General features: G+C 29.1%; 2 protein-coding genes across 2 annotated transcripts; both read right to left on the bottom strand.

Annotated features, from left to right (window-relative positions):
* Positions 1-11,774: 11,774 nt before the first annotated feature.
* On the bottom strand, positions 11,775-15,202 carry LOC136076282 (uncharacterized). The gene is made up of 3 exons (XM_065789755.1): positions 14,984-15,202; positions 14,261-14,492; positions 11,775-14,029 (listed from the first exon to the last, which is right to left on the bottom strand). The coding sequence occupies exons 1-3, from the start codon at positions 15,200-15,202 to the stop codon at positions 12,702-12,704; spliced, it is 1,779 nt and encodes a 592-aa protein (XP_065645827.1). The 3' UTR covers positions 11,775-12,701.
* Positions 15,203-15,824: 622 nt separating this feature from the next.
* Positions 15,825-17,959, bottom strand: LOC136076604 (uncharacterized). The gene is made up of 6 exons (XM_065789900.1): positions 17,502-17,959; positions 17,065-17,354; positions 16,724-16,936; positions 16,392-16,629; positions 16,224-16,300; positions 15,825-16,112 (listed from the first exon to the last, which is right to left on the bottom strand). Exons 1-4 carry the CDS (start codon positions 17,631-17,633, stop codon positions 16,593-16,595), a joined length of 672 nt encoding a protein of 223 aa, XP_065645972.1. The 5' UTR covers positions 17,634-17,959; the 3' UTR covers positions 15,825-16,112; positions 16,224-16,300; positions 16,392-16,592.
* Between the last annotated feature and the right edge of the window lie 2,295 nt (positions 17,960-20,254).

Genomic DNA, 20,254 nt, shown 5'->3' with positions numbered 1-20,254 from the left:
TTTGAAGCGTTAAAATTTTTTATAAAATGTTTTTTAAGCGTTTTAAATTTTGACACATTTTATTTAAATCCTCAAAACTGGGCAAATCAAAATCAATTGGCATAATAAAGCTCATAAAACTAAATAATGCTTTTAAATCAAAGACTGAAATTAAATTTAAAATCACGTGGTTAGTCATTTTATCAATGCTAACTAATCGCCTAACTAATACAAAGTTACACTCCTCTTCCCAACAATCTTCCCATTCGATGTATAGTTTTAATAATTTCCTTTCAGCAGAATACATAATGCTAAATAAATCTCGTAATAAAAATATAATGCAAACAAAATAATATTTATTGACAAATGGATGAACAAGATATAATAGGATTAAACTTATATGATGTTAGTTAATTACCCTCAAGAGAAAGAAACCGCCTTACTTTGTTTATTTAATAGTTCAAAATTTGTCTCGCTAAAAAAGTTGTTTTCATAAAATTCATGATATTCTTGTTTGGGTCGTAAGGTATTAAGGTCACGTGATTGTTTAAAAATGTAAACAAAAATTTACGCATAAAACAATAAAAATTTGTTGCTAAACCAGCCAAGTTTGATTACCATATTTTTTAACATAGCTGGAGGTACATAAAATAATTTTTTGATTTTCATTTTTATAAAGAATTGAATTTTCAATAATTTGTTGAATATTACAAAAAAAATTTGATTTACATTGTAAAGTGATAAAATTAAAAATAGAAATGCATTAAAAACTAACTTTTCTTACAAAAATGAGCAATATGCACCAAAAATCAGATAGAATAGATATTTATTGATAAGTGTTCTAAATTTCAACTATCAAACATGTAGCTATATCAGAATATCTTAGTTGGTCCAAGACAGGTTTTCCGTAAAAGTTGTAATATTAAAAAACAGAAAAGTGATCCCAAATGTTTAGCAATATTTTAACAATATCTTATTTTAGTCCGTTTAATGGAAATATTTGTTTAACAAGGAAGAATAGTTCTTTTACATTTTTTTAATTTGAAGATGAAAGAATTTATAGAAAAAAAATACTATTACTTTAAAGTTAGTGTATTTTTAAACTTTTTACGCGGAAATACTTTTCTTTTTTTAAAACACTAAAATTCTTGTGACTTCAAGCTCGCTTTTATATTGAGTGAAACAGTCATGACAGTGAAAAAATACATCAAAAAATTTTTTTTTTTAATTTCAATGTAAATATAATGTATACAAAAAATATAATGCATAAAAGTTAAATTTTTAAATTTATTTCACGCACAATACGAATTATGGCAATGGAAAAATGGAAAAATGGCAACCATCGAGTAGGTTTTGTTATGATTTTTTTGAATATCAGTTAAAAACTTTTGGGAACGTTATGGGAAACCCGTCAAATCCCAATATCCTTCGGCCCTGATAAAAACCAGATAAAACCCATCAAGCAAATTTGCTTTTTTTTTAACCATATGGGGCTTGTCCGGAAACCAAAACACTCACTCGTTAAAATCCCGTTTCCGTAAGCCCAGAGAAAAACCATATGGTACCCGTCTGTCAATGTTGGCTAGTCGAGTTTTTAAATATATAAAATCTCATATTGCTACTATTGTTCTTAATTAACCAGTGTTAATTAAAAACAATAGTTGATCCAAAGGCGACCTCAAAGGATATCGATTGCGTATTATAAATTATATTTTTAAGATTAACACCGTTTGTATTTGTTACTTTTAATTCAACATGTAAATAACAAAATTTTTTACTTTATTTGTACAATTTAAAACTGTTAAAAATAGATAAATTAGTTATTAATAGTCGCCAAAAATGTGCTACGTAGCACATTTTTGGCGACAAGCAAAGTTATAATTATATATAAACCATAGCAAAGTTATAATTATATATAAACCATAGTTTAATTATGGTAACCACAACCACGCAAAATTATAGGATCGGTATGTCCTATCATACGTCAAGTTACAAAAATAATTTTAACGTAAATTTCTTCCAATCATTCTTCCCCTCTTTGATAGACTTCAGTCTATCAAATCTTTTTATTTATCTAATTCAAGAAGACACAACCTTGTAATTGGTCGTATAAATTCTTTTTCGCAAATTTTAACTTTTACAACTCTTACACATCCATCTTTTCCTTCAAATACTTCTGTTATTGTATCGAGCGGCCAATATCCTCTGGATGGATTCGGAAAAATGACTAATACAATGTCATCTATTTTCGTTTTGCGGCTTTCTTGATTCCATTTATACCTCTTTGAAAAAGAGGGAAGCCATTCTCGCAACCATCTTTTCCAAAAACGACGTAATAATTCTTGTACTCGACGCCAGCGTGTTTTAGGATGATAATTTTTTGATTGACTTGAGCCAGGATCGAATTGTCCTCGTATAATCCAATATCGTTCTGAATATTTTGTTAGTAACTGATTTCTTTCATTACATGATTTCCTTTTTCATGGTAATTTTTAACAATTTTGTAACAGCATGACCTCTCGGCAAAATGATTGGATATTTAACATCGTAAGGCAAGGTGTAAGCATTTTGTAATCGACAATAAGAGCGTAATAAGACATCTTCATCAATTTGTGGATTTAAGGATATAAAAAGGATAAAATAATACTTTTTAACTTAACTCTGTTATATTGTTACGATATGTAGGTGAAAAATTAGGAAATATTCCTTGAACTCTTAATCAAAAAAAGTTTCGTATGGAAAAGTAACCTAGCGCTAAAAGTTTCTTAAGATTTTGGAGCTTCTTGTACTTGTATTTTATAAACAAGTTTGTTTATAAAAAAAAAAAGGTGAATCAGATGTCCAGTTTGTACAATGAAAATCTTGATTTTTATGGATAATAAACAAACACTTAATTTCTTATCTTGATTCCAATAACTTACTTTCTGATCATCAATATGGATTTCAATCTTCTCGTTCTACAGCTGATTTGCTAACAATAATAATTGATAGGTTATATCGTGCATCAGATATAGGTGGAGAGGTTAAGGCCATTGCTTTTGAAGTTTTTAAAGCTTGTCATAAAGTTTGGCATGCTGGTTATCTCCATAAGCTTTCTTCTTATGGTGTATCTGGTAACATCATTGGGATTACTGAATTCTTCCTTTCCAAACGTAGTATAAAAGTTGTTTTCATCGTTGTTTGATGATGATACAGTAGAATCTCTCTAATTCGATATTTATGGGGAAAAATAAAAGTTCTAATTAGAGAGATTTTTGAATTAAAGAAAGTTAATTTCTCTTAAACGCATTTCACGGTGACTTTGCATTTAATCGAATTATGGAGGTTTTCGAATTAAGGAGATTTGAATTAGAGAGATTGTACTGAACTACCATTTGAGCTTGAAGAGGATCTCACTTCTGCTATAGCTTGGGGCTCACAGTGGCTGGCGAACTTTAATTCCGACAAAACTCAATTTTTTTCAGCCAATCATCATCACAATAACTTAGATCTTCCTATATTTATGAACGGTGATATACTCGATGAGTCATCTACCCTTCATCTTCTAGGATTAACTCTTACTTCTAATCTTTCTTGGAAACCTTATATCAAATTCGATGCAAAATTAGCACCTGCTAAGGTTGCATCTCTTTATCGAGCTTGATACTTTCTCACTCCGGATTCTATTCTCTATCTCTTTAAATCTCAAATCCGTCCTTGTATGGAATAATGTTTGCATATCTTGGGCGGATCTTCAAATGATATCCTTTCCCTTCTAGACAAGGTGCAAAAACGCATTAAAAACATAGTTGGACTTGCTCTCTCATCCAACCTCTAACCATTATCACATTGTCGTAATGTTGCTTCTCTTTCTCTTTTCTACAAATAATATAATGTGCACTGCTCTAAAGAACAAACGTCATTTGTGCCATCTATTAAAATTCATTCCCATGTTACTCGTCATTCAATTAAGTCAAACTTTATTTTGTTACTGTTTCGAAGTGCTCCAAAAACTCTTATTTGTCTAGTTTTTTTCATCGAATATCAGTTCTTCCGAATTCGCTTCCTTCATCTTGCTTTCCTGATTCATATAACTTGCAATCCTTTAAGTCGTCTGTCAATCGTTATCTTGCTCTACAATAAACTTCTTTTTTCTTCGAGTAAATTTCAACTCTAATTAGTGGTTGCTTGTAGCCTTGTTGGAAGCGAAGATTTCAAAAAAAAAAAAGAAGATTTAAACAATTCGCAGACAGTAGATTAAAACTATTTCCAGACAGTCGATTTAAACTATTCGATGACAGTAGATTTAAACTAGGCAGAGGTTCTATTGCTCATTGTTGGCTAATGATAACTTTAAAAATATTTCATCTTAACTGAAGTAATAATAAGTTGGTAAATAACAACTTTGTAACTTATATAAAAAGCCACAGTTTTGCACGTTACCGTTGGCAACATGAAAACATATTATTTAAATTGATTACTAAGGTAAAAATTGATTAAAGTACTTGGACAAGTAGCTTAGATTATAATTTCAACAGGTTTGTAATATACACATTAAGTTCTAAAAGTATCCGCAAACAGTTTCCGTTGACATTTTTTTGATTTTGAATTTGTTGAGGGTCACTGTGACAGCCACATAAATTTTATAAAATTTGTATGGGTATTTTTATAATTTAATAATAATTTTACAGTTTTAGAGAATGAGTAAAAAATAAATAAAAAACAGATGTCGATTTAAATTTGTTTTTAAAAGTCTTTTGTCAACCAGCATAAAAAACGTTACAAAAAAAACCACAAGTATATAACTTTAGAACCATTTCATATTAAATCACCTAATGGTTCTTAGAGTAATAACCTCCGGGTACCACCTCAGATTTGCTTCAAACTTTGCCTACCCACAGATTTTATGAAAAAAACAAAATCTCGAAAAGTTTAGCTTGATTGGCCAGTATTTTCAAAAGTTATAATTGGATAAATATTTACCAAAATTGAAAATTTTGGCCAAATTTAGACAAATCATAACTTTATAAGTAAAAAAGGTTATCACCTGAAATTTTGTATTGTGATTTTTGACCCAAATAATTCATTTTAAGTGATTATTTTTTTTAATACAATCTTCTACCTGTTCAAAAGATATGATTCAATAATAACTTTCGAGCAGGTAGGTCAATCAAGCTAAATTTTTCAAGTTTTTTTTTTTAATGTTAGTGGTCAAAATACAAATATTTTGAGTAAAATAATAAAAATAAAAAGTTATGCAATCATTACTATCATAACAATAATTAATATTAATCATTACTATCATAACAATAATTAATATTAATCATTACTATCATAACAATAATTAATATTAATCATTACTATCATAACAATAATTAATATTAATCATTACTATCATAACAATAATTATTATTAAGAAACAACATGAAGTAAAATTATGCTCTGTATCAAGTCACAAAATAATAAACTCATATATTATAAAAATTTAAGTCAATAAAAATATAGAAATATCTAACTAGAAAACATCAAACAATTATATTAATGAAAAAAAAAATTGTAATTAAGTAACATGGTTATAAATTATTATTATGAATTTAATGCTCCTCACACTGAATATCTTAGCTCTAATACAACTGACACTGTTGTCACTGTTTTTGTGTTTTTCAATCTCCTACTCATTTAGTCAACTATGCGACTCTAATGTTCTTTAATGGTACTTCAGCAGATGTTTTTCATCTTAATACTGAAAAATGTGCCTCTTCAACAATCTTTTGGATTCAGATGGGAATCGAAAGTTTCATTTCTACTTGTACATCTTCAACAATCTTTTGGATTCAGATGGGAATCGAAAGTTTCATTTCTACTTGTGCATCTTCTATTTCTAAACGTAATCATTTCATTCATCTTTTTTTATAAAAACAAATCACTTAAAAACTTTCATTTTTTCTGCTTAATTTTATTGCAATATTGAGAACATTCTAATACTGATGAATGTCAACACTCTTACCCAACCCTCTGACAACACTCTTACTAAGTCATCATCTTACAACACTCTTACTAAGTCCTCTTATTTACATCATCTTGGATTCATCTTAATTGTGTGACTGAAGCATGAAATATAAACCGCTCGGCTGTTTTTTTTAAGAATGAAAGCTTGTACACCATTTCTTACGCCTTTCATATTTGCACCATTGTCATAGCTCTGATATTTTATGTTTTCCGCTGACAATTTATTTTTTTTCAGAGAGTCAAATATCTTATTTGAAAATTCAAGTCCTGTCAAACCTTCAATTAAGTTCAATCCAAGAAAACTTTCATTAATTCGAATTTCGTTCTTATCGTTTACATCAACATATCGAACCAGTATTGACATATGCTCCTGGTGACTGATGCCTAGCGTACCATCAACAATAATTGAAAAATACACAGACTTTTGGACATTTGAGCAAATTTTGAATTAAATGAATTTGCCAATCAAGTCAATGATTTCATTCTGAATATCTTTTGCACAGAATTTGGTTTTTTTTTTGCTCTCAACAAATGTTTTTCCATAACTCGATTAAATTCAACCAAAATTCCTTACATTTTTAGAACGTTTCCATTATTATTTTGATAGACTTTGTCACAAGAGCCTCTGAGTGGCAGATTTTGCTTTGCCGTAATAATAGTTAGGGAAATCAATCTTCTCATTACGTTGTCCCAATGTATAGCTTCTTTAAATAAAACTTCTTTTTTCAATTTCTTTTTGTAATCTATTTTTCAGATCCATCCACATGCTCTAGCAGTCAAAATGATCGAGGCTTTTTTCGTTTTTTTTTTTAAATTTGTGAAATATGGCGCCAATCATTACCACCATTACGAGCTAACATAATAGGATTAAGTTTACATCAAAAGTTAAGGTTGTTAAAGTTAAAGTTGTTAGCTTCTTTGAATTTACGAACAACGCTCAATGATTTTTTTCACCATTGTCCATGCTGCGGTACAAATAATGATTTGAAAAACTCAAACTATCAACATTTCTTAGATTGTTAATAGAATCTTTTTTGAAACTGTTAGGACTTTTTATAACAGCATCTGGTATGAAATCATTGTTTAATTTTCCTTCCACACGCTAATACCGTCAAAGCATTCTGAGGTAGCAGTTTTAGTCAATATTTTAATTGTTTGAGTAGTTTCAATTGAATTAATAGATTCAGTTGGTCTGGTTTCATTTCCAAAATCAACCAGATCTTTAATTATTGGACTTTCTTCGGCCATTTATGATGATGAGTTTTTAATAGAAATTTTTCTAAGATGTTTGATTTGATTTCAACTATTCTTCTTTTCGTAAGCGAAAAGAAGAAGAATTGTGTTTAAGTTCCCAACCTGAAAGTTTTCTTTTCTCCATTATTTATTTTAAAAGAAATCAACAAATATTATATAATTTTATGGCAATAATTAACTTTATACAAAAATAAAAAGATAATTGAAATTCTCAAATAAGCAGGTCTCCTCTGGAAACGCGTGCGGTCGCACGTGTGATGAGCTTGGAGAATAATTGGAAATAAAATACAGTTGGCATAAAATCAATATGACAGGGATTATTAGATTTTTTCCCTCAGAAAGATCAACTGCATAGTTAATATATAATAAGATTACTAAAGTTTTAAATCAAAGAGTTTATTAATTTTCTGTTATTTTTATTTAAGTGTAAATAATATATGAAAACTATAAGAACACAAAAAATAATGAAAGCAATAATAAAAGTCTGTATTAAAATGAGCACTACAGAAACGAGCATGATTTATTTGTTTTTTGTTCAATTTTTCTCTTTTAATTGCAGCAACCCATTTTTCTCTTCTGTTAACATTAGGTCCAGCCTTATTAGCTGGTATTCGAATAAAGCTCAAATGAGCATTAGCTAATGTGTTTCTATTTGTGCTCCTATAATTATAACACACGTCAGACATAATATTTTATAAATATAAATGATTATTAAAAAATATTTTCGTTAAGGTAAACCTTTCACTCCTATAATATTAAAAGACGTTAAAATTTACTGCTTCGCTAAAAAATGATTTGTTTTGAATGCCAAAGGCGTGCGCTTACGCGTTTGTTACGCAAAATCAAAAGAAAGGGTCTAAAGGGTTTCAAAATATGAAAGGGGTCAATAGTCTTTCAAAATATGCTAGCGGGTTGTTAAAGCGAATTTTTCCTTTTTTTTCAATAATTTGGCCTGGTTTTTATCTTTAACGTTGAATTTTAATAACTTTTTATTAATAATTTTGATAAATATTTTATCAAAAATTTTATGTTATTAATTATACTACTTTAAGTATTTTTAAATATATAAAAAATTCGTTTTTATTAAAATTTTTATCTAAAAGTTAAAATTTGCTAATAAAAGCCAGTAATTTTTTTGCTTTAACGGTCCTGAACCTTCAAAAATGCCAACGGAAGAAATGTTACGCAACTGTCATCAATGTTAAAGATACTTTTATGTAAAAAAATATTGAAGTTAATATGTAGAGAAATGGTCGGTGTTGAATAAACTTATCAAGACCTGTATTTTACCTGTCCGGACGCTAGTTATTATTAATAAATCACAGAGCCGTAGCCACCGGGAGGGAAGGGGGCCTAGCCCCCGAATAATTTTTTTTTTAATATTTTTTTTATAAGAAACCTTTTGTAAGATATGTAGAATGGCTTAATTTCTATAGTATTTATTTTCTTGATATAAACCTAAAATATGCGAAAACCTTTTTTTTTTTTGCTCAATGCAAATTGAGCAAAAAAAATTGCAGTATTGAGCAAATTGCAAATTTGCTCAATACTGCATTTTATTTCAAAAAATAAAGTATTTATTGTAACTAGCAGTAAGCAACCCGTAATACGGGTTATTAGTAATTATATCATTGCTTTTAGTTAACGACAAAAAAAGGCTACATTAACATCAGTTAAGTTCTTTTAAAAATCTGTTACACTCAGCAGGTACCATAAAAGGAAAGTCAAGTAAAGCCTGCTAACACCTAAAAAAAAAAATGAAAAATAATTACTATTTTTAATTACAAAAGTATCATTTGCATTTTATTGTTAGTAGAATTAGGATAATAATATAACAGAAAATATAAAGAATTAAAAAAATAGCTTTAACAGCCCAGCTCTATCAACACAAAACACAGAAGCAATATCGCATAGCATACGATATTTGTAAGCACACATTACAGACATTACTATGTCTCTCCAAAATATTAAAAAAGAAAAGATTATAAAAATGCAAGACAACTTAACGTAAAAACACGGCCAAATAAAACCACAAATTATTAAGATATTTTATTAACTAAAATACTTGAACTAAAAAGACTTTATTTATTACAATATTGAACAATTATAGTTAAACAATTTGAACAATTATATCATAAGTAAGCAAGCAACTCATAAAATGTTTTATATACATGGTCATTATCAATTGTGGTATTAAAAAATACGTAAGAGCTCAGTAATTACATTTTTTATTGATGCTTTCTGTACTAATTCTCATTTAACTCCCATCTAAGAAAGAGAGGGAGAGAAAGAAAGTGTTTCCAAAGCAACATATTAAAAAAAGTAAAAAAAGACGCACAATAAATAATATCAACTGGTTTTATTAAGTTACCAGAAAACAAAATTATTTTTACCTTTATTATTTGAAGTTCCAGCTTCTCTCTAACTGTTGACTAATGATTAATAGAGTAAATTTGATATCATTAAATTTACAGAATTAAAACCATGTTTCAACAGTAAGCAAACTAATCAAGTGATGACTTAGGCAGCTAAAAAAAAAAGAACATAATTATGTTTAAATTTATAAAAAAATTTAAAATCATTTTAATTTAAAGCTGTTATCAACTGTTACTATAAATAGTAAAATTGAATCTTAGTATTGTTTTAAAGTGTTTAAAATCAAATAAACAAACATTAACACTGCTTGACACTGAATACTGGCAAGTAAGTTTATCAAAAATAAAACAATATATATTTACATCAATAAATTGTAATTTAACAAAGAATCTAGACTACAATACACAATCTAAAAGTGTAAAAAATGAAGCGAAGCAAGGTTTTTTTTCTGAAAAACGGAAACATCTGTTAGACATTTGAACGAATATCTTTTGTTTGAAAATTTTTTTTTTTTGAAGAGTAGCATGCTTTAACGGCAAGCTGTTGAAATTATTATTTTTTGCTTTATGAAATTTAAAACCCTAAACTTGCACGATGTTCAGGGTTAAATGCAATTTTAGTAATTCTTTTTCTATTTATATGTTATATATAGTATGAAATACAAATAAAATAAAAGAATCTGTTCACAGGAAAACTCTGCAATTTTTTGGTGAACATACTCTAATGTTTTGGTGAACATGCTCTAATGTTCTACAACCTCAGATAATCTATTCCTTTTCATGATAACAATTTATATGCATGCTAAATATTATTGTGATAATTATAATAGCATGCACAAATGATGCTCATGAGATATTGTGTCTGTTGACCGAGTGGGCCCACCTTTTTCAGAATAGGTAGGTGGTCTAGATCAGTTCGCCACTGCTGATAATAATAAAAAAAGAAGCGCATTTCACAATCCTGTATCCAACATAGATTATTAACATATTGTAATTAGTAAAATACCAATGCGTCTAATTCCTGGCTGTGCATACTGCAAAAACACAAGAATGCGGGAGAGGGTAGTTTCTTTTCTAGTTCTAGAAAGTATTTTTTCTAATAATAATGCATTTGTTAGGATAAATAATATATTTTGATATCTTCGTATCAAAATTACGATACAATTTCAAAACAAATATAAACTATATATACACATATTTGGACTCAATTTAATTTACGTTCGAAATGTTTTTCTTTTTTTAATTTCCGGCTTCATTGCTTTGGTTTTAGAATGGTTTCGTATACAATGTTCCTTCAAAGTGCTTTTCAAGCGACTACAACCTTTCATGTGCCAAAATAAACGATTAAGATTGTTAAATTCGGGATGGAAACTTTCGCCACCTTGTTCCCCATAAACTCCAATGCCCAATCCCCAATTTTGAATAAATTATAGAATATGGGATTCGACCAAGTGCATCTTCGGAGTTATAGATTCATTTGGCCGAGCCAAACGATAAAATTCCATAAGATTGCGTATTGCTGATTCTAAAATTAAATAATTAACGAATATGAAAAAAATTTGATAGGTATTTTGTAAATAAATTTCTAACTCCTACCTAGCTCATGAATATCATTCTGTTGAAAAGATTGCGAGCTGTTCATGAAGTTATGACATTTTGAATAATATTGAAACAACTGTTTAAATTTCTGACTCAAATTATTTGATAGTAAATAAACATCAGTGTCAATGAAACCAAGATTCGAAATTAGTTTTGGGATAGAATTGCACAAATCAAGCAAAGGCTGAGACTAAATTAAATATGTTAAATTAAATAATTTTTAAAATATTTTTATTAATAAAGATTTTGAAATATAATATATTAAAAAAACCTTAAGTATTGTGTAAACATGGTTTCCAACAAAACATTTCCCATGATAAGCCTGTCTTTGTACATGATAAGCCTTTAAAACTTCATCAAGTTGCTGAATGCAGGGACCTGAAATTTTATCAAGAATGTTTGCTTCATTCAATGAATTTAGTTCTTTTTTTTCTAAAAAAATATTTTAAAACATATGCTACAAAAATTGTTGGAAATGGAATTGAAATTGATATATTTTTTGTAGCTTTCAAAGGTCTTGTTCTAAATTAAATAAAATTCATATTTTTTATACAAACATAATTATGTAACAATGAATACTTTGTCACTTCTTTTTAAATCATAGTGGTGTATTCTTGGTACATATACTTTCTTAATTTCTTCAGTTTTGTTTGGTTCACATAAAACTTTCACTGAAATTGTTTCTTGTAAAAATGTTATTTTATTATCACAGTCATCAATAATACTTTTTGTAACATTTGATTGAATATGCAAATTAACATATTTGTCAAAATCATCTCTTCCAATCGTATTATTTTGTAATGCAAGTTCTCCAGCAAGTTTTATATCTATTAAGTGACATTCATCCTCAAACATGTTAAAAAACTTCAAATAGATACCTAAAGATATATGTAAAGCGGGTATAACGACCTAAAAACAAAATTATAATTACTTTTAGATTTAACATCAACTGGTCCAACACTACCACTGAAACCACTACCAGCATTAAAAATCCAAAAAATAGTGCTGAAAATAAATAATCTGATCTAGAGGAATATTAAATAATGTTTCATTAATGACATTGTTAAAAAACTTCGCCTTTTTTAAATTTCCGCCATTATTTTGGAAACGATGAAAATCAATGTTTAAAGACTTTAAAGATTTTGAAAAGCACAATGGAAAAAACAGCAGAGTCACATTTTTCACATTTTGAGAAAACCTAAATTAAAGGTTTGAAACCTTTTTATTACAAATTATGTGAGAAACTGTCAATTCTTTTAATTTTTAAGGGAAGGTCATCCATTTAAGCATCAAATTTTAACAAATAAATATTCTGAAAATCATGTTAGCTCATGGAAAATTTTGTTTTTTCAAAATGTGTTCAGATTGGACTCTGCTGTTTTTTCCGTTGATTAGGACTTTGCCTGTTTTTCTATTGTAACACATAAGAAATAACTATATAAAACCATTAAATTTTAAAATTTTTTTTGTTTTAAACAAATAAAAAAATAAAAAATGCATGAACATTCACTGGTCTTGACCCTCATCTTCAACTTTATCGTCATACGGCAGAGCATCATAGAATGCCTCATTGGTGGTAAATTTTTTGAGGACTTGGATGTCTTTGTACTTTGCAGCTGATATAGCCAGTCTGTCTTCATACAAAGCTACTGGCACTGCTGTGCATACTGAAAAATTGTTTTTTCTCGTCGGAACAATGATGTTTGTTTTCAAGAAAATACCGTTCCATGAGTCTCTGTGACAAACGGTCCCTGGACCTTCATCCTTGTTAAAAACCATTTCCCGAATGGGGCGCGTGGGGAACGGGCAGCCTTTCTTATACAATGGCCTTAGAAAGCCGGAGAAGTTTTTGACCAGATCCTGTTTAACATCAGTCACGTTAAATGGTGTAGGATGTTTTCGTGCTTCACTAAATATTTTTATCCAGTCTTCTGGAACACTAGCACAAGACTTTGTATTTACTGGACCCATGTCCCTGTCACACTCCATATAAGAATGTCCGCGCTCAGGGAATGTCACTGTCACTGAGGTAAACCTTTTTCTATGGTGCACCATATAATCTAAAAACCGAATCAGGGTAAAGTTCTTATTCTGTCCTGAGCAGGAATCGCAGAATAGTTCAAGGTGAGTAACCTCTTTGCTGACCTTGGTTGTGATGAGGTCATACAGGAAAGAAGCCACCTCATCTGAACCTTTTCTAGCGACAGTCTCATCATAGCAGTAAAGAAAAACATCATCAGTTGATAGTTGGTGAATGTTAAATGATTGGTATGTGAGCTTTCTGTTGTAGTAAAAGTCATTGGTGGACTTGTTGGGTAGGTTGACATTTTTTTGGTAGTCAAACGTAAAGGCCTCAAGATGAGGTGTAATCTTGGCCCTTCGCTTAGCGTCTCTTTTTCTCTGGTAGAATGTGTCAGCCTTTCGCTGGTGGAGATCTTTTTGAAATTTTAACTGCTTCAGGTCCCTTATGAGGACTTCATTTGTTGGGTCTGATTCAAGAGTCTTTGTAGCAATTTCTATTTTTGCCAAGAACTGGTCGCAGGCTGAGCAAGTGTCGGTTCTTGGGTACCCAAAGCCAATGTTAAAATCGTTGTTGAATATAAGCCTGTATGACTCATACACTAAACTGTCTCCTGGCCACTTCTCTTGATATAAATCAAACATCTTGGAGATGCTGAGTTCTTCTGGCAGGTACAGCCGTCTCGTCTTCTCTTGTGAGTAATGAGACTGCCGACCCCTAAACGAAGAGATGTGGTCTCTTATTCTCTGCCGCAGTTCATCAGATATTTTGTGATGACTGCCATGCTTTCCTCGTCCATCAACAGGAGGCAGGCCTGGGGTGAGTAAAAAAAATTAAAAAAAAGTTATAAAAATACATGTTCAGAGAATAACAGCACTCTTTATGAATTTCAACATTTCTTTTTAAATTTTGAAAAATATTAATATATAGACAAGAAAGGATTATAGAAAAATGTGCATTTTTTTTACATTAACTATGATAAGAAAAAATAGCTTTTTTATTCCACAAACTGAAACAAAAAACTATTGCTAATAGTATAAATTACCTGTAGTAGCAAGACTTCTCTTGATAGTCTCAAGTCTCCCTTTCTTAATTCCAAAGATGGAGATGAAGGCTTGAAAGCAAACATAGGCAAATGAATCTGGGTCAACATCATCTGTACTCTTCAGGAATACTTTATATTGATAGCTGTGATTGTTTGCACTTTTAGGCTCTTCCTTTTGAGGTCTTTTTCGGCTAATCTCCGCGACTGTAATCAGTGAAGCAAGATAGGAATCCTGTAAAAAGAAGCAATATAAGATTATTAACGCAACCGGTCACACATCTTTGGAAACACAAGCATTTTTATAAAATTTAAAAATATATAAGCCTACCTACTTTGTTAGAATTAATAAATTTGTATGCTGCGTTCAAATAGAACAATGAACTGTGATATTGGGTCCACCCCACTAAAAAACTAAGTTAAAAATGCCTATTAAACATACAATACCAGCCTTGGGTATCATAACACAGTAATACAACCAGATGTCTACCATGGTTACGATTCAGATGTACAGGTCTAGCTATTTTAGACCTAACTAAATTTGAATGAAAATGAGAATGAGAAACTCTTTGTCTTATTTAATCAACATGTTCATGGTGGAATAACAGGTGCATTAAAATTATGAATCTAGGTCTAGACCTAAATCTAGAGCTAGTATTATAAATAAAAAAATAGTCTAGAACTATATTTAAAGAGTTTAATTTAAAACTTAAAAGAAGAACTCACCTGAGCATCCTTTGTTGGTAATGCATTGAATGACTCGAGGAGCAAAGCTCTATTCTCTTCTTTGACTGTTTGAAAGCATTTAAGTCTTATACATTTACAGTCAGGGCCAGTTACATGAGATGACAACCTCTGTTTCTTTGCTATGTCTTTCTTACTGCCATTTTTCTTTCTCTTTTTTGGCTTGTCTGTAACAATAGATGTAGCATCGTAGTCAGCCATTTTGTTTTAGTATAGATTCTTTGTGTACTGGTTACTCAAATGAGCTTGTGTACTGGAACTCAAATGAGCTTAATAAAAACACCCTATTTTGATCCTTATGAACTTAAAATCAAAAAAGATTTAAATTTACTTTCTATATTACACTTAAACATAAGAAGCATGCGGCAAAATTTTGAAAAGTTTTTCTTTGAAAAGTTTTTCTTTGAGTCAAAACAGCAGCAAGGAAAATGAAAAAAAAGATTATATTTTTTGTGTGGAATGGATGACCACTAAGCTCAGCACTGCTCTTAAAACTTTACGAATTTAAAAAGCGTTTTTTTTTTTTTTGAAAAGAATTTCTATCTATTATAAATTACCAAACTATAATTAGAATTCAACTCTAGAATGTCCTCTAGAGTTGAATTCTAATTATAGTTTGGCAAATTACAAACTAATTAGCCAACCACGAGGAAGCAATAAAAAAGGCGGAGGCATAGGTGTTTACGTGCTCAAAAAGTATTAATTTAAAATAAAAAAGCCATTAAGTGTAGCAAATAATAGTTATGAAATAATTAAATATATGAGAATCACAATAGAAATCAAAACGGCAGAGTCACATATAACGTTATTATATGGACCCTGCCTTTTCTTTCCTTGTCACTGGTGGACACTGCTGTTTTTTCCATTGTATACCATATTTTCTTATTCCATTTTACCATAGACTATGTCGGTTTTTTCATTTGAAACTTGGCTTAAAAGAAGCATTTTTCAATGCTTTATTACCCAAGGGCCATAACTGAAAAATTATAAAAATGTGGCTCTGCCGTTTTTTCCATTGTGGTCTTCCTTTGCGAAACACTGTCCTTTCTATTAATTGGACCCAGTTGGATATTTTTTTTGGTTATATCACAAAAAAGACAGCAATGTCGACCTATAAAAACAGCTAAACTATCATTATTGTATGGTGTTAATCAAACTAAAGAAAATAAAACAAAATGGTAACCTTTATTATATAAAATCTCTTAAAATACAAAAAATCTACCGATAGCTCCTGTGATTCCATATACACTGCAAAGGAAATCATAATCTCCAAACATAAAAACACGAACATTACAATTTCTGAATAAAATTTAAAATTAAATAAATCAACATAAAATATTTGAATTTTATTTAAATTATGATGCTATTTTATTCAGAAACTGTAACTCACTGCCATATCATTTTTTGTATCTGGTCAAATTGTAGTGTATATCGATATAACCCTACTATGAGATTAGTTCGATCTTTTACCTCAAATGTGCTGAACACAATACTATTAGATTTTGAGTTTGGTTGGTCTTGGTTTACAATTTGGTAACTCATTTTAAATGAACCACCTCCATGATCTCCTCCAATTTTAATGTGTATTTCATCATTTTTTTATTCCATCGTGTTTTATTAAGTTATAACTAGAATGTTCAAATAAATACATAAGATATAAGAAAAACATTTTTAACATTTACTCTTCTTTATATTTATATTTTCAGTTAAAAATGTCCATACCTTTCAAGAATATTTAGCATAATTTCAATATTTTTAGGCAGATTGTCTATATATGCCCAGGGAGTAAGTTTGATTTCAAAAACTAACTTATTATTTATATTTTGAAAAATAAAATCTGAATCTAACACAACAAGATCACTCCCTGCCAAGTCATTTGCAACTACTCTTTGTTTAATGTTTGAAGCAGTGTTAATATTTTTTGAATTTAACCACCTACAAAATTAAGTAATTATCATTTGGACCTTTTTACCACGTTTAATTGACTCATTTGAATATGCAACATTTATAACTCTCTATTTATTACTCTCTAAACAATTAACATTCTTTAAATATTTTTTTACCTAGTCAAAGTTTTTAGTTTATTCCACGGTATTCCTACGTCAGCCTTAAAAGCAACCAATTCTTCTGCAGTATATTCAACTATTCCAATCTTAGCACTTTCTAACAATTTACTTTTTTGATTGTCATCAAATGATTTTAGCATAACTGCTGTTTGTATTATTTGCGAATCATTTGAATTTCCAACTTGATGATTAGATTGCATCAGGAATCTGTGTCTTTTTCTCAGTGTACTGCTGCTGCAAGATGCACTTTCCTTGTAAGCTTTAGGTGTAACAGTTAAACAAATGGGCTATAAGCCAAAAATAATAATAAATAAACCTATAAATATATAATTAACATAAATCTTTATTATGTTTATTCAAAATTAATCAAGTCTTTTTTTTATTTTTTTTATTTATTTCAGATTTAAGTACTTTACAAATTTTATTATTCTTACTCTTGGCCCACCAGATAGAAATTCTATTGTAATTGTTTTTCGAATTATCGAGTTTTTGTTTAATGACATGCAACACTGCATCTTCAATATCACTTGGAATATGACTTGATTTATTAACTTTATATAAATCATCAACCATTGTGCTGCAGTTTTTTCTTAAATGATCTTTCTTGCACTCATGGTTTATAAATTTGTCTTTTAAATAACTTATTCCACATATCTTGCATGTAATATATAAATGTTTCATTATCTCTAATATTTTACTTATTAATTTTGTTAAAATCTTTTTTTGAAAGTTCATATTTGTCTGATATTATTGTTGGTGCACTTATTAATGTTATTACATTGGTGATTGGTATCCAACAATAATTATTCCTTTTCGGCCAGAAAAACTGTTCAGATGGACCGTGTGGATGCATAAACTTTATTTTTATATTATTATATTCTTCATCTTTTTCTTCAACTACTGAATTTCACCAAAACGAGTCATATGTACATGTGCAATATTTGTATTTCTGCATTAGCTCAAAATTTATTAAACTTAAATTTTGGTAATTTGATTTTTTAGTTATATTAATAGATTTTGGATTTATATTGTTACTAGTTTTTTTAAATAATATAGATGCTTTCGAAACTGGTATGCAATTGCGAAATCCTCGACTTGCTGGTATTGTTTTTCCCTTCTCAAATCATTTGTTTTATGTAGCTCTAACGTTAACCATAGTTCCTTTATCAATTTTAAAGAACTTTATTGTGAGCGTTTTTTGAGTGCGAAATTCAAACGTTGCATCAATTGTTAGTATTTGATTTTTCTTTGGACATCTTTTTGCTGTTGTTCGTTTTACTGTATCACCTATTGCATCACAAGAAGATTTGCCATGACTGGTTGCAAAAAATATCCATTCAGCTTTCAATAAAAAATCTTCTGAGTGATGGCATAGATTTTAAAAATTTTTATACTGTCCTCCACATCCATCAGAAAAGTAATACAATTTGAGAATTAAAGAAGGGTTTCTTTGATATAATTACATAAAAAATATTTTAAATCAAATTACCTTTCATTTTTTTTTTTATGCACTTTATAAACATTACAAAAATTGCCATTTTTCTTTTCAAATCTTTTTCCAAAGTAGTGAAAATGGTGATTACAAATGCTGAATAGTTCTTCACAAGCACGCAACTCAGATCTCCATAAAATGTTTTGACGAGTATCAGTGTCTAGGTCATGTAGTAAAAAAATCTCTTTATTTCTAGAATATGAGGTTTTATGGCATTCTGACTTTAAAACTTTACCAATATCACATGAAATCATTTTGATAATGAATTAAAAAATTTTATAATTGCAAATTTAAAAATGCACAAGTATTAATTACATTATTTATGTAGAACTAATTGCAACATTTAAATTAGATGAATATGTCTGAATTCAGCAATTAAACTTATTTTTTCAGCAATTAAACTGATAATTTGAAAAGAAAAGGAACCAAATAACAAAAAGGATACAAAAAATACATTAAAAAAACTTTCATAACTTGAGAACCACTTAGATTTAGATTTAGGTAGGAATTATCATTTTTTCCTAAAGTACTTTGGCGAAAATTGAAAAAAAGTCAGAGAATTTAGGGTTGTATGGCCTGGTTGTTTTGAAATGGAATTACTCTTAGGAAAAGAAATAAAAATTGCACGTTTAATTCAGGAGCAGATCCACAGTTTTTTAGTGTTTGAGTTAAATAACTTTCAGGTAAGTTCTATAATCCAAACCTTTGAATGTTCATACTTATGTCATATAAAGATGTTTTGCAAAAATTTGCGCTGCAAAGAATTTGGGAACAAAAATACCGAAAAATTAGAAATCTAAAACGTGGGGGAAATTAATTTTTTGAAATATAAATTCTAATATCCTAAACTAGGTAGAAATTTCTTAAAGGTAATAAAATTTCATTGAAAAATAATGATTTGTTTAGAAATCATTCCTAATTAAACAACCCCCCTCGTTTTGAGGGGGTTGTAAACTTTACATGGTTATACCTTCTGAATGCCAAATGATTTTTTGACAAAATTTTAAAAACATGTACAATTTTTAGTCTTATTTAAGTTAGTAATTTTTCTGTTTGGAAAAATCAATTCCCTTCACGTTTGGGCGGATGATTTCTACTTTTTAGGGTATTTGTGTTCCCAGGCTCTTCGCAGCGCAATTTTTTGCGAACATCCTTAAATGACATAAGTATGAACATTCAAAGGTTTGGAGTATAGAACTTAGCTGGAAGTTATTTAACTCAAACACCAAAAAATCGTGGTCCGCCCCAGCAATTATATATACATTTTTAGCACAAAAGTAAAATATTTACAAAACTATGTATTTGGCATAAATGATTCTTTCACACGATGTCCTTCAAACATACAATGACCTAATTTGAAATTTTAGACTTAAAAAATTTACCGCACACCTAAAAATTTTACAGTGGCAGGTATCCATTATTTTAACATTTATAATTGATATTTAGGTACTTTTTAATTATAAAATGAGTTTTTTATATATATATTTAAATTCGTCACCTTGAGATTAACTAAGTCACTTATTTTTAGAATTCACACGTTTAAAGGCATGGTTTTATAAAGAGAAATGTATAATTAAAAATGGCGGGAAATGACCAAAACAATAATAGTAGCCACAATTAAAACAACCATTACTCACGAACCGTTGGGAGTTAGACCTTGAAATTTTGGGATTTATCTTACTTTATAATGTACTA

The sequence above is a fragment of the Hydra vulgaris genome, chromosome 02 (assembly GCF_038396675.1).
Source record: "Hydra vulgaris chromosome 02, alternate assembly HydraT2T_AEP".
Taxonomy (NCBI): domain Eukaryota; kingdom Metazoa; phylum Cnidaria; class Hydrozoa; order Anthoathecata; family Hydridae; genus Hydra; species Hydra vulgaris.
The sequence above is the reverse complement of the archived record's forward strand: the minus strand, read 5'-3'. Positions and strand labels throughout refer to the sequence as shown.

Coding starts and splice junctions, on each gene's coding strand:
- LOC136076282 (XM_065789755.1), bottom strand. CDS start 15,202: ATGGCTGACTACGATGCTACATCTATTGTTACAGACAAGCCAAAAAAG. Junction 14,493..14,983: donor TACCAACAAAGGATGCTCAG/GTGAGTTCTTCT, acceptor TTCTTTTTACAG/GATTCCTATCTTGCTTCACT. Junction 14,030..14,260: donor GAGAAGTCTTGCTACTACAG/GTAATTTATACT, acceptor TACTCACCCCAG/GCCTGCCTCCTGTTGATGGA.
- LOC136076604 (XM_065789900.1), bottom strand. CDS start 17,633: ATGATTTATATAAAGTTAATAAATCAAGTCATATTCCAAGTGATATTG. Junction 17,355..17,501: donor TTCTATCTGGTGGGCCAAGA/GTAAGAATAATA, acceptor TTTGGCTTATAG/CCCATTTGTTTAACTGTTAC. Junction 16,630..16,723: donor ATGCTAAATATTCTTGAAAG/GTATGGACATTT, acceptor TGAACATTCTAG/TTATAACTTAATAAAACACG.